Source organism: Glycine max, chromosome 18, assembly GCF_000004515.6.
Source record: "Glycine max cultivar Williams 82 chromosome 18, Glycine_max_v4.0, whole genome shotgun sequence".
NCBI lineage: Eukaryota > Viridiplantae > Streptophyta > Magnoliopsida > Fabales > Fabaceae > Glycine > Glycine max.
Window position 1 is genome coordinate 38,802,682 of NC_038254.2, and position 13,638 is coordinate 38,816,319.

Here is a 13,638-nt window from a genome sequence, read left to right on the forward strand (position 1 = left end):
TTTTCTTTAGTGCTTCTATATAACTAGTTCCTTTTTAGAGTTTACCTCTACTCTATTGTGTCCAAGTTTTGTGAACTAGTTTTTTAAACGCAAAGTGATTTTGAATCCCTTGGACGAAACCCACCGTCCATTGATATCTGTTTGGGAAAAGCTTTCAAACTTTTCGAAAGGCAAAGTTTTTATCCGTCACACTATTCAACCCCCCTTTAGTGTGTTTGAGGTACTTTATCTTCTCTGCCAAATCTTTTTTTTTATTTTTATTTTCTCATATCTGATCTGAGCTTTTATTGTTAGATCTAGAAGCTGTTGACTAGTGACAATTGTAGCACCGAAAGATGATGATGTCGTATGAGATTGGGAAGCTGTTGTATGGCAACAACAATTCCACGACCTCGCGATGACAAAGACTTCACAATTGAACATGTTGCACCTCCTTTCATCACTTTCCCACAATAACATTTCTCATTGTGCGTTGTGGTCAAACTAGTCACATGAGACGAAATGGGAGGCATGTTGTGGCATTGTCGTCGTTGCGGCTCGCTATAGTAGCATGGGAGAGAGATCGATATCGAGAGAGATAGCGAGACATCAAAGGAGCGAAGTCAGAGAAGTCGTACACTGCGGAGAAGAAAGAGGTCACGAAGTGGATCTAGTTGTGCAGAAAGATGAGTGGATTTGGAAAGGTTAATGATAGGAGTGTAAGCGAGTGCAAGTCAACCGTGAATCCGGATTGACCTAAATCAATCAAGCGAACACAAGTTTGGGTTGAGTAATTTTTGTGTTTGGTCAAACCCAAACCGAACCAATCAAACTCGTTGAGTTTTGGGTTGGGTCACGAGTTTTAATATTTGAACCCATTGACCCATTAACCCGACCCATTGACCCGTTAATTTCTATTAAATTATTATTATTATCATCAATATATGTAATATATAATATATTTTTTTAAATCAAATATTATTGACTATTGATTACATAGAATTATCAACTTGAATTGAGTAAGCATCAATGCATCTTTAACCTTTAGAATGAAAGCGACAATGATTTATTGATTGAAATCACTTCAAATGATTTCTAAAAATATTTTGAATCTATTTACAAAGAGTAAGTCTCGTAATGTTTCATTAGTTTTAGTAGAAAAAGATGTTTGAAACCAAAATTTTCATTTTAATAAAAAACTAATAAGAAACAATATGTCTGATTTATTTAATAAAAAAATTAGCTTATAAAAAATAGTGTTTTAAAAAGAACAAATAAAATTAAATATTTTAACCCGTTGAGCCAACCCAACCCAACCCGTTTAAAAACAAGTTGGTTTGGGTTGAGTTTCATTTTTCCTTAGAAAATCAATCCAAATAAATCCGTTCAAATTTGATGAGTAGAGTCATGGGTTTGATCAAATCCAGTCCAAATTGACTCGGTCCCAAATCGACTCGGTTACACCATTCCTTAATGACAAAAAAAAGAGGACTCAAATTAAAAAAATAAATAAACTTTCAATAACTGTTTATTGTTTTAAAAATATATTTTTTAATATTTTCTTCCGGTTTGAAACCTCCTATTACCAGTTATTTTCAACGTTTCCACAGGTGGTCCACTTTGCTACTCCACCGTAGCCGCGTCCATCAAAGGGAGGGTAAAATAGCGGTTTAGGCAAAAATAAGAAATAACAATGTGAAGGGTGTGACTGTAGAAGGAGAAGGACTTTGAAGCAGAAGAAACATAGAATTTACTGAGAAAAAGAAAATGGTCAAACATTACCGGTGGCCCCGGTCAGTGGTTCATAAACCTTTCTCTAAGCTTCCTTTTCTCTCTCTCTCTCTCTCACACACACACACACACTCACACACACACACACACTGGGTCTTTGCATTCTGTGGAAGAGCTTGTTGGGTTCTCTCAGCTTTCACCTTTCCAGGCTCGGATCCAAAGAAAAATCTCAACTTTCTTCAACAATTCATCTCCACAATTTCTGGGTAGTGGCTTTTTTTAGCAGGAATGGCTGTGAGTTCTTTTACTTTTCTCTCTCCTCTTTCACTTTTTATTGTTTTATGTATATCTTGCTGCTGACAAAATTTGAGGAAAAGGGTAGGGAGCCAGAGTTTCAATCTCTTGCATTATGTTGTAATCTTTTGTTAAGTGTGGCTCCTTTTTATTTTTGGTTTGTTTCTTTTTCTGTTTACTGTTTATACCTTCATGTTCTGAAGCTTTGATACAGTTTCGCCAATTTTGATTCTTTTTCTGTTTTGCCCCATCCCATTATTTCTCTGCTGATTGTGATCATGAGGCAATTCATTTAAACATGTATGGTTTTTCTGTGTTACAATTCATTTGTTTTGTTTTCATGGATTTTTTACTTCTAAATTTGTTAGGCTGCATCAAGTACCCAGTTCTGAGTTGTGTGTGCACTACTATTAGCATCATCGGAAAAACAAGAATTCTTACTCTTAAATATAAATTTTGGTTGAATTAACATAAAAAAACAACTAGGTCTGCTATTTGTAATTTTGTTTCTAATTTTGTACCGGTTGGTGATGCGAATGCAATCCCGTGTCTAAAAGTTAACAATATTGAAAACTAAAAGCTTCACCCTTCACAATTTGATTAGTGGAAGGATTTAAACTTCACAACATGTAACTAATATAAAGATAAAGCCGCTATTGTAAAATTGTGCTATGTTATTGAGTGGATTATATCTTGTTGGATTTTAATTTATGCATATTTTAGGAATCCAGATTAAAAAAATAACAGCAATAACAAACTAACAAAGACATTTTTTTTTAATTTGTTTTAGAGGTATTTTAATACTCTATATATAAAGTGGGGAAGCATGTGCCCCTTAATTAATGGTTGCTTTTCCCACTTTCCATCAAAGTTTGCTTTTATAAAGTATTGTTTGATATAATTTACACATTTTAATTCACCTATATTTTTTATCCCTATCCTTATATATCAAGTCCAAAATTGAGGCAATGAACAAATCTTTGTTAATTCAGAAGCTTGAGAAGCCTATGATTTTTATTTCCTGCAAAAATTAATAACTATAGTAGGCCTTATATATTTGCTAGAAATGTATGAGCAACTTTGAAAAGCTCTGTCTACAACTTTGTTCAGGTAAGAAAAAAAAGGCAACCGAAATTACCAACTATTAAGATGGGAAAAAATGGCTATGTTGGATGAAATTACTTTGGAGCTAGGATCTGATGATCCAGTGGCATAACAAAGATAATAGGAACTTTATATCATTTGCTAATTTCTTTCTCATAGTTGGCTCACAATCTTAAAAAATCATGCTATAGTTAATATAACATAACATGCTTTTTAAAGATGAAAAGCCAGAAAAGGGAAAAGAAAATAGAAGTTAAAGATCTCCACTTTTGTGGTGGTCTAACATAATGCATGAACATGGTAAGAACACTCAGGTGATTGGGGAAATTGAACCCTCTAAGCATGGGTTTTCTGATAGAAATTTAATACTCACACTAATCATCAGATCCTAGCTCCAAAGTTACTCCATTCAACATAACCATCTTTTTTTTTGTTCCCTTAATGGGTCAAACCATTCCCTAGACCCCACCATGTCTGGAGCTTTGTAGCACCAAGTTGCCTTTTTAATTTAATACCCACACTTGCAGATCTGGATTAATTCAATCTTCAGCTGTATCTCAAATGTATTTGGCCTTTTAAACAAAGTAAGAGGAACCTTTGAACTTTTCTTTCCCAAGAAGATTACTAATAGTGCATTTGGATTAGATTAATGATGAGAAATAAATTGATTTTTCATGATGGTAAAGCATCAAACAGTTGTTTCTACTTTTTCATGGTACCACCATGATTTTTGAGAACTAGAATTGATTCTTGGTATTAACCAAATACACTATAATATCTTTTCCGCTTTTCCAAATAGTGATGACTCTTATGTAATATCAATTGACAGCATAATAATTTTGATGGGGAATTTACTGCTTTATGTTATGACTTTGACTTTCAGTGGTATCAGTATATTCAACAAATTTTTAATATATAATGGATGGTCTGATGGAAGAGATGAGACTCATGAGAGTGAAAATGAATGATGCTAGTGTGATTTAAGTTGTATTGATTTTGCAAATATGTGTCTGTTGAAGTTAAATTGTTAGGTTTGTAAACTACTGTAAATTAAATCTATGATATGCTGGTTTAAAAACCAGCAGTTTATGAAACTGGAATCAAGAAATCTAAATTGAACTTTATGAAGATGTAAATGAACTAACTTCAACAAGCAGATTTTCGTGAATCGGCCTTGTAGGATGAAGTTAAGAGGCTGTCTAAAAGATCTGACCTAGAAAGCCATTTATGACTTTTAATAACAACAGCACTAAAACTTGAATTTCAACAAGAAAATTGTCATGAATCAGCCTTGTAGGATGAAGAGACTTTTCTAAAGATTAGACCTAGGAAATTATTTATGACTTTATATAACAACAGCACTAAAACTTGTATTTTGAGTTTCTATCATGCCTTCTGAAAGATACTGGGTGGTTATATAATATTAATGTAATTATAGAATAATAATAGCCTTGCTTCTTTGGCACCTGTTTGTTGGCAATGTTCTTGAATATGTGCAAACCTTAGAGATGAAGTTATTCTTTGGTTGGGGGGTTTGATCCCTGTGAATTCCATTATCCCATGCCTCCTTCCCTAGTCACATACATACACAAAAAAAAGACTTTTCTTATGGTACTTTCATGGTATCTGCTTTATTGTTTTTACCTATGTTATGAATAATATTTTTCCACTTACAAGACTGGGGGGCAAGTAAAACTTCATATCCTAAAATATGGAATTATCAATTTCTGGTTTTGATTATCCATTCTAATATATTTTGCATTGTTCAGTTGCATGGACAATTTGGAAAAGGTTATTTGGAGTTTTTCTCTGCATAATCCTTCCACCATTGGAGAGTTCCTTGGGGGATTTGTTTTGATAGTTGATAATGGATGAGAAACAAGTAAATGGAGAAACTTTGTTTCTGGGTGTGCATTGTTTGCAGTAATTTACCGTGCTTATAGAGATGCTTGAATTTTGTAGTTTAATGTTTAAAATTGCATTTGCTTTGGGAAAGTTTAGTACTCTATGCTTCACCTAGGTGCTTTTGGTTTGCTTCTTTCTTCATCTATACATACATTCTGTTCAGAAATCTCTGAGAGACTTAAATTGGGTTTGATGGAATCACCCTATGTTAGCTGTTCTATCATTTTAGATTCAAAGTGAAACAGATCCCAGTGTACTATATGGTATGTACTGTTGAGTTCAGCCATTTTCACAACAACACCATTTCGCAATGAAATAACCTTGTAATACATTGAATCTCCTGAAGTACCAAAAGATGATCCTTATTGCAAAGAAAAGCAAAAGGAGTCTATCTTTTATTTCCTTTCTCTGTTGTTTCTCTGTTGAATGTTGATAACTCTAAAGTGGTTCTGATACTGGAATGACATCCATTAGCATTTAAGACTTGTATCAGCTAATTAACAGGATCTTTTGAATGTTTCTTTTTGACAGCAACGTTCTAATGTTCCAATGTTAGGCAAGAGTGAAGAGAATGTTTCAGATACAGCTCATTCTGACAAAGCCCAGAAAGGTCAGCCAGGTTCAAAGATGATTAATCCAAATGACACCAAGGAAAATTCAGATGTAGTTTCTTCTGCTGGCCTACCCCATTCAAAACCCAGAGTTCATTCAGAGGATCCATCTGGAAAGGGATCAGTGAGATCAATACATGAGTTACAAATGAGTAGGGAGGATGGTGATCCTAAACAATTTACTGACTCTCCAGCTCGCCATGGTGGCAGTGATTCTGCCTATCGAGGTCACGGAGTAGGTTCTGCTGACAACCGTAAAAGACCTTCAAGACAAAGTACTGGGTCTGAGCACAGCATTGACCGTTCACCCCTTCATCGCCAGGCAAAGACCCCTGGAAGAGATAGTCCTTCTTGGGAAGGAAAAAATTCATATGACAGTAGCCATGGTACCCCAGGAAGGTCCCGATTAAGACCACCTAACCGAGGGGATGAAACTGTAAGTTTTCTATTGTCCCGTTTTATGTGTGGCATGAAATGTAAGAATCATGAATATTGCATCAGTGATTGATCAGTTTGGAAATCTGTAAGGATTTGATTTTGGAGTCTTTATGAGACTTTCCTTCACAAATAATTTCTGATTTGGCAGCCTGATAAAGGTGCTGCTGTTCCAAAGTTTGGTGAGTGGGATGAGAGCAACCCTGCATCGGCTGATGGCTACACTCACATTTTCAACAAAGTGCGGGAGGAGAAACAGGTGGGGGCTGGACACGTGCCAGTTACGCCTAATGGGAGACAATATGCTGCTCGGAACCAACCTGCCGACGACAAAGCTCAGGTATGCCTGCAACACCTGTTTAATGTTTGGACAGTACATCTGTAACTTGAGTTTTCATCATCATACTGGTGTTTCATTGCTTCTCTTTGTTTTTATCTTTGTTTTGTCCAGAGTTGCTGCTTTTGCTGGGGCAAAAAATGATTTATGTGAAGCATGAATTATATTCTGAACAGAAGAGATAAAAATAGGGTTGTGAATGGTCATGAGGTGTGTGTAGCACTTGTAAATATTCAAGGCTCTCTCTTCCCAGGAAAGCATCATTGAAAAACATTTGTCTTAAATTTGTGCCTTTTTCTCCCTTTCTGTGTCTTTCTTTGTTTTGGTCAATAGAGACACTTTGTGTGCAAGATTGTGATTTGTTCTTTTTATCTTTTTATTAATTTGCTATGTAACTGCCACACTTTATATAACTTAATTTATCTGTATTTAGCTGGGAAATACAAGATTTATTATACAATTCTTTTGGTTGTGATTCTAGTCCTATTGTGTTGATCTCCTGTAGCTTAACTCAAATTGATCCTATTCAATAACAAACTGTTTCCGGAAATAGAACTTTCCTTGGTCTATGTGTAGGTTCTTAAATGAGTTCATGCTGTTTGAAGTTGTCAATTCTTGTTGGCCGTTATGCTCCCCTGTCAATCCTTCTTTGCACCTTTGTTATTGCTAGACCGTATGTTAATTTATTCAACGAATAATTTTGGTTAAAGCGTAAGTGCTGCAGGATTTCCTTCATTTCCAATGGTTAAACATTTTTTTTTATAAACTTCATTTCTGGAAATAAAGGTACTTTTGCAGCGAGTGGAAGGGAGGCCACAAGTGAAAGTACTGGAAAGTGGCCATCAAGACTTTTTTTTTTTATTTTTTTTTATCAACAAATACTAGTTAGTTTTTTTTTTTTTTTTTGTTAGTGGAAGGATTTATACTCATAACCTCTCTCACCTCCCTTGTTTCTTCACCACCAAGCCATCAAGGCTTATTAATATCATTATTTTCTTAAATGGTTCTCATTAGTAATCTTTTCAACCTATACATGAGTCAATTTCTTGAATTTATTAAAAATAAGTTCATCATCAAGATGTTTCAAATTTCAAGAATTACAAAGATGTCTCATGTGGCAAAAATGGCTTTGTCAAATGGAAAAAGTGTAACTATATAAGTGGATTGGACAAAAGTATTTATTATACACCCCAAGGCAATAGTGGAACTAAAGACTTATAAAATGTCTAAACCCCCAAAGTTTTGATGTTTCCTAAAACATGATAACCATGTTTTTGTTGACATGCATAAGTTATCATGCGAACTTTTATCCTCGTACGAAACAAATATCATGTCTCGAGCTTTTACTTTTTTATGAACATCCTTAGACTCCTCTTCAAAAACTTCCTTGGGACGTTGAACCTCTTAATATATATTGTTCTTTATATCCTTGCTTAAGAATATATATCAAAGTCTTATATTATAAAGAGGCAAAGCATTTAATTCAAAAGGAGAAATGTGCAGGCCACGGTACATGTCAAGCTCATAAGAAAACAAGTAACATATCCTCAAAGATGCATTAAAGCTCACAAAGGAAGAAAAGGTGACAATTGATTATTAGACATTTTTTATCAATAAATATTAAATTGCTAATTTTTTTTTCAGTGGAACCTTTACTCTTTTTTCCCTTTATTACCAAACCAACCTTATATCTCCCCTTGAATATCATACTTAAATTTTCTTTAATTTTAAAAATATGGACATTGATTTAATCAATTAAAACTAAAATTAAAATCACCTATTTAATAAATTAGAGAGACTAAAAACACAATTAAACTTTAACTTCAAAGTAACTTTCAAATAAAAAAAAATAAATCAACATAGCCTAAATCTTAAATAAAGCTGTCCATGGCACGTGGGCGCATAGAACTCCACAAATTTGTCTGGGAATACTTGACTCCACAAAACAAAACATTCTAATGATTGTCTAGAGAGTACCCGACAATTCAAAACTGCAACCATGCAATTCAAAATAATGGAAGAAACAAAGTAACTATACGATGATTAATAACATAGAAGGAATATCCTCTAAATTACAAAGAACACATGTAATAACACATAGTTTAACGCTAGAGGCTAACATGAGAGTAATCAGCAACAGGCTGAGTTGATTCATTAAGTTTAAATTCCAACTGATAAAAATATAAACAACAACAACAAAGCAACTTTATCCACTACCTAAGGTCAGTTACATATTAGGCTCGATTAAAGACTAAACAAAAAGAGGAAAAAAAAGGAACTTCCCTCTTCCTCTGAATCATTTGCATGTCTACCCAATCACTTAACACGAAAAGAAACATGTTGCTCCCAACTAGCTAAAAACACACAGAGAAACTATAAACACTAAATAGACACAAGACAATTAAATAAAATACTTTCATGAAGGCAGAACCAACATCAACAACCTAATAAGCCAAACAAAAGTAGACAAGAAAAACTAAATATGAAACACACACAGACACAGTCATCTAATACTACATACCAAGGAGAAAGTGAAGTAAAGAATTTACTTTGCAGCTGGAGCACAAATCTGGGGCTTATTCTCATGTAATGGTTTTGGAGAGTGTGGAACAGTTTCACAAAGAACAGAAGCACCCAAAGCAATTGGGTGGTTGGTGTAGTCTTGTGTAGTGAGAGTGAGAGACTTGGCAACACTAACACTAACACTAACAGCACCCCTTGAAGTTGGAGAAAACAAGGCAGCGACATCTTTTTCAGATCCACCACCATTGCAATTTCCATCAATGGCATCAGAGAAACCCCTCTTGGCCCCAGACACCACCACACTCTTAAACACACCCTCTCTCTCTGGTGACTCACACCCTGGCAACCCAAGCCTCACCTCAGTAGCCTTCAGGTTCAACCCAAGCCTCTTAAAAAAAATATTTCTTCATTTTTTTTGTTTCTATATTAATTTCTTCTGAAGCAGTGCCATTCTCATACTCTATTCTGCCAAAGTATAAGATACCTATTGTCCATTGGGCTTAACCACACATGCCACAATTGTTGTGATTCTACATATAACTATGTTAAAGATGGTTCAAGCTCCGAGGCTGTTCATTTTGGAAGAGATTAAGCAAAACATGAAGATCCCTTTGACTTACCAGTGCAAGAAGTCAGTATATCAGCACACTTAGGAATTACTAGAGCAGTAAAACTTTTGCCACAAAACTTAAGCCAATGATTATCAGGTCTGTTTAGAAATAGACTTGTTCTATTTTGACACATTTAATAATATGCAATTAAGTACCTACAAGTCTGGACAAACAAGTAAGGATAGAGAAATAGACATACCGATAGCATAGTACTGAAAAAAAATAGAGGAAAATAAAAATAAAATAAAATTGTTGTCGTGATAAGAAAAAAGTGATGTTATTACCTTGTACCCAGGCATAACACTAGATCTGCCTGTTTGCAATATTTCTCAGTAGGATTCATCTCCTTTGTAGGCAATGCATGCTTTACATACAAGGACATAAACTTATTTAAAGGGGAACACGAATATGCAGTCAAAAGAGTTTATGAATATGTCCATAATCATCTCCCCAGACACAACAATTTTCACCAACATGAACAACTAGTCAGTGTCACTTAATGGTTAGCTACGCTAAGGACAATAACACTCAATGCAAAGAATCAACTAGACCCCAAAATAAAATCTTTTCTATGGTTAAGCAAGCTTCAACTAGCTGTGATAATTACAGTTCCAATTACAATTCAGGTTTCAGATACATCTCTAAATGTATCTTATTTAAGCAATAATTGTTATAAATGTCAATGGATTTAGAATCTCCATATGCTGCAATGTAAATCTTGTAAGATACAGTTTTATGACAATAAGAGAAATAAAGTGCACATGGGTAAAACTTGCAAATGCTTACTTCCAAAAGACTGCAGCCACAATCAACAAAAAGTTTATACAAATTGTAAATCATGAAGATTTTGATGATGTCAAGAAGAATTTGCTTGAGAAAGGGGGAGAATGTAAATCATGTAAGCTTTGATGGTGTCGAGAAGAAATCACATGTTTGTCATCATCATAAAGGGGGAGAATGTGAATGTATGTATACATGATTTTGATGATGTCAAAAGAAGAATCAAACAAAGTTGCTTCAAAAGATAAGAATGGCTTATGTAGAAGCAAACTTCATTGCTTCATAGTGATGAATCAAGATTGATTCAAGGTATTTTGATGATAACAAAGATGATGACAAAAAGCCCAAGAGAATGATTTCAAGATTGAGTCAAGAACAATTCAAGAATCAAGAGAAAGTTTCATCAAGAAGATTCAAGATTCAAGATTCAAGAATAATCAAGATCAAGATTCAAGACTCAAAGATTCAAGAATCAAGAGAAGACTTAATCAAGATAAGTATTAAAAAGTTTTTCAAAACATTGAGTAGCACAAAAAGTTTTCACAAAATCATTACCAAAGAGTTTTACTCTCTGGTAATCGATTACCAGATTGTAGTAATCGATTACCAATGTTTTAAAACATTAATATTTTCAAAATTCAAAATGAAGAGTCACATCTGTTGATGTGTAATCGATTACACCTTTATGGTAATCGATTACCAGTGACTGTTTTCGAAAAATTCATTTCCAAAAGTCACATTTCTTCAAGTGACTTGTTTCTGAAGATTCTTTCAAAAGTCATAACTTTTTAAGTGATTAGTTTTAAAGGAATTAGCAAGAGTTATAAGTTTTGACTTGAGTCATCAAGAAACTATAAATATGTGACCTTGACATGAAACATATATTTTTTATATCAAACATCTCTTTCAATCATTATATCTTTCAATCTATCTTTCAACATCTTCTTTCATTTCTTTCAGAACTTTCTGGTTTCATCTTCTCTTCATCTTTCTAAAAGTTTTTGTACAAAACTTTCTTTTCCAAGAAAAGTTCTTTATTCAAAAACTTGTGCTATTCATCTTTTTCATTTCCTTCTCCCTTTGCCAAAAAGAATTCGTCAAGGATTAACCACCTGAATTCTTTTTGTGTCTCTCTTCTCCCTTTTCTAAAAGAATGAAGGACTAACCGCCTGAATTATTTTGTGTCTCCCTTCTCCCTTGTCAAAGAATTCAAAATGACACAGTCTGAGAATTCTTTTGATTCTTCCCTTTCCCATAAACAAAAGATTTCAAAGGACTATCCGCCTGAGAATTCTTTTGTTTCCCCCTTCACAAAGTTTCAAAGGACTAACCGCCTGAGAACTTTGTCTTAACACATTGGAGGGTACATCTACTTGGGTTGTTGTGACTGAGAACAAGAGAGGGTACATCTCTTGTGGATCAGTTCTAGTGGAGGGTACATCCACTAGGTTGTTCAAAGAGAACAAGGGAGGGTACATCCCTTGTGGATCTTTGCTTGTAAAAGGATTTTTACAAGGTTGAAAAGAAATCTCAAGGACCGCAGGTCGCTTGGGGATTGGATGTAGGCATGGGTTGTTGCCGAACCAGTATAAATCTCCTGTGTTTGTCTTCTTCTTCCATACTCTTTTAATTTCCGCTGTGCACTTTAATTATTGCTTTTACTTTTGGTAATATTAAGAAGGATAGATTTTTAATTAGTAAAGGTTCGTTAATAATTAATTCAACCCCCCCTTCTTAATTATTCCGAGGCCACTTGATCCAACAGCTTCAAGATTAATACAAGATTGCTTCAACAAACAAAGCCTTGCTTCAAGATTAACTCAAGATCAAGGCTTGCCTTAAAACAAAGTGCTTTCAAGACATTCAAGGCTCTGGTAATCGATTACCAGAAGACAAGGTTGAGAAATAGTTGTTGAAAAGGGTTTTGAATTTGAATTTTCAACATGTAATCGATTACCAAAAGACAAGGTTGAGAAATAGTTGTTGAAAAGGGTTTTGAATTTGAATTTTCAACATGTAATCGATTACCATATGTCTGTAATCGATTACCAGCAATGAAACTCCTGAAATTCAAATTCAAAAGTCATGACCCTTCAAATTATAACTGTGTAATCGATTACACAAACATTGTAATCGATTACCAGTGGAGAGTTTTAAGAAAATATGCCAACAGTCACATCTTTTCATTGGATTTGTGAATGGCCATCAAATGCCTATAAATAGGTGACTTGGGCACGAATTTCATGAGAGTGTTTTGCTTGTTGAAAATGTTTTATCCTCTCAAAAGGAAATAAGAGAGATTCCTAGAGAACTTCATTGCCAAATGCTCTCTCAAGAACTCTTGGGCAAACACTTGCAAATCCATTAAGAGTTCAACCATGGATCTTTATTGTAATATTCTTCTCTTGAAGAGAGAATTCTTCTTCCATTCTTCTTACTCAATGAGATTGATTAAGGGACCGAGGGTCTCTTGAGTTGTAAGGATTCCTGAACACAAGGGATGGGTTGTCCCTGTGTGGTTCAGAAGTTGTAAAGGATTTTACAAAGATAGTAGAAATCTCAAGTGGGTTGCTTGAGTACTGGACATAGGCTCGGAATTTGCCGAACCAGTATAAACCTGTGTTTGCATTCTCTCTTCCCTTATCTCATTTGTGTTATTGCAATCAATTATGTCTTGCATGTTTAAAGAATATTATTAAATTGATTGCTGCTTCTTCTGCATTCTAAGACTATCCCTTTTAAGTTATTGAAGCCACAAGGTCCAACACAAATTATTCACCTTTTCAATCGACTTATTTCTATCAGACACTTTGAGAGCCAAACCAGCAACAACTTTGGCGACACCTTCATCAATAATTCCTTCAAAACCATCAACAGGTACCTACTACAAAGAAAGAGTACATCAAGTGTATCTTGCAAAAAAGACTGTTGAGGTGAAAAAAACTAAACCATGATGAGAAATGCCAAGGTCAACAAACCTGTTTCTAACTTCTATTTCTTCTACATTGTGCATGGCAAAAACAAAAATGAAAAAACATGGGGATAGACCAATATAACACTATGGATCATAATCAGAATTATAGAAAGAAAAAAAAAGGTTTCTATTAACAGAAAAGTGTACAAATGATTCCCAGGACTTTCAAGAGTATTTATATTTTGATTGCCAAATATTAATCATTACAACAGCAAAAGTGTTTATAAAACTTAAAACAAATACATGAAAAACACAAACTGGATGTCTGCAAGTCATCTAATTACTGATTTGTACAATTGATGCTTCTAAGTTTAAAAAAATATTCTGCCCATTTTTGACATAATCCTGTGATTG

The 13,638-nt window shown here is 34.3% G+C and overlaps 1 protein-coding gene across 1 annotated transcript; it reads left to right on the forward strand.

The window, feature by feature from the left end:
• Window positions 1-1,826: 1,826 nt before the first annotated feature.
• Window positions 1,827-6,877, forward strand: RIN4c (protein). The gene is made up of 4 exons (NM_001248306.2): window positions 1,827-2,004; window positions 5,545-6,060; window positions 6,211-6,399; window positions 6,511-6,877. Exons 1-4 carry the CDS (start codon window positions 1,999-2,001, stop codon window positions 6,538-6,540), a joined length of 741 nt encoding a protein of 246 aa, NP_001235235.1. The 5' UTR covers window positions 1,827-1,998; the 3' UTR covers window positions 6,541-6,877.
• Window positions 6,878-13,638: the final 6,761 nt, after the last annotated feature.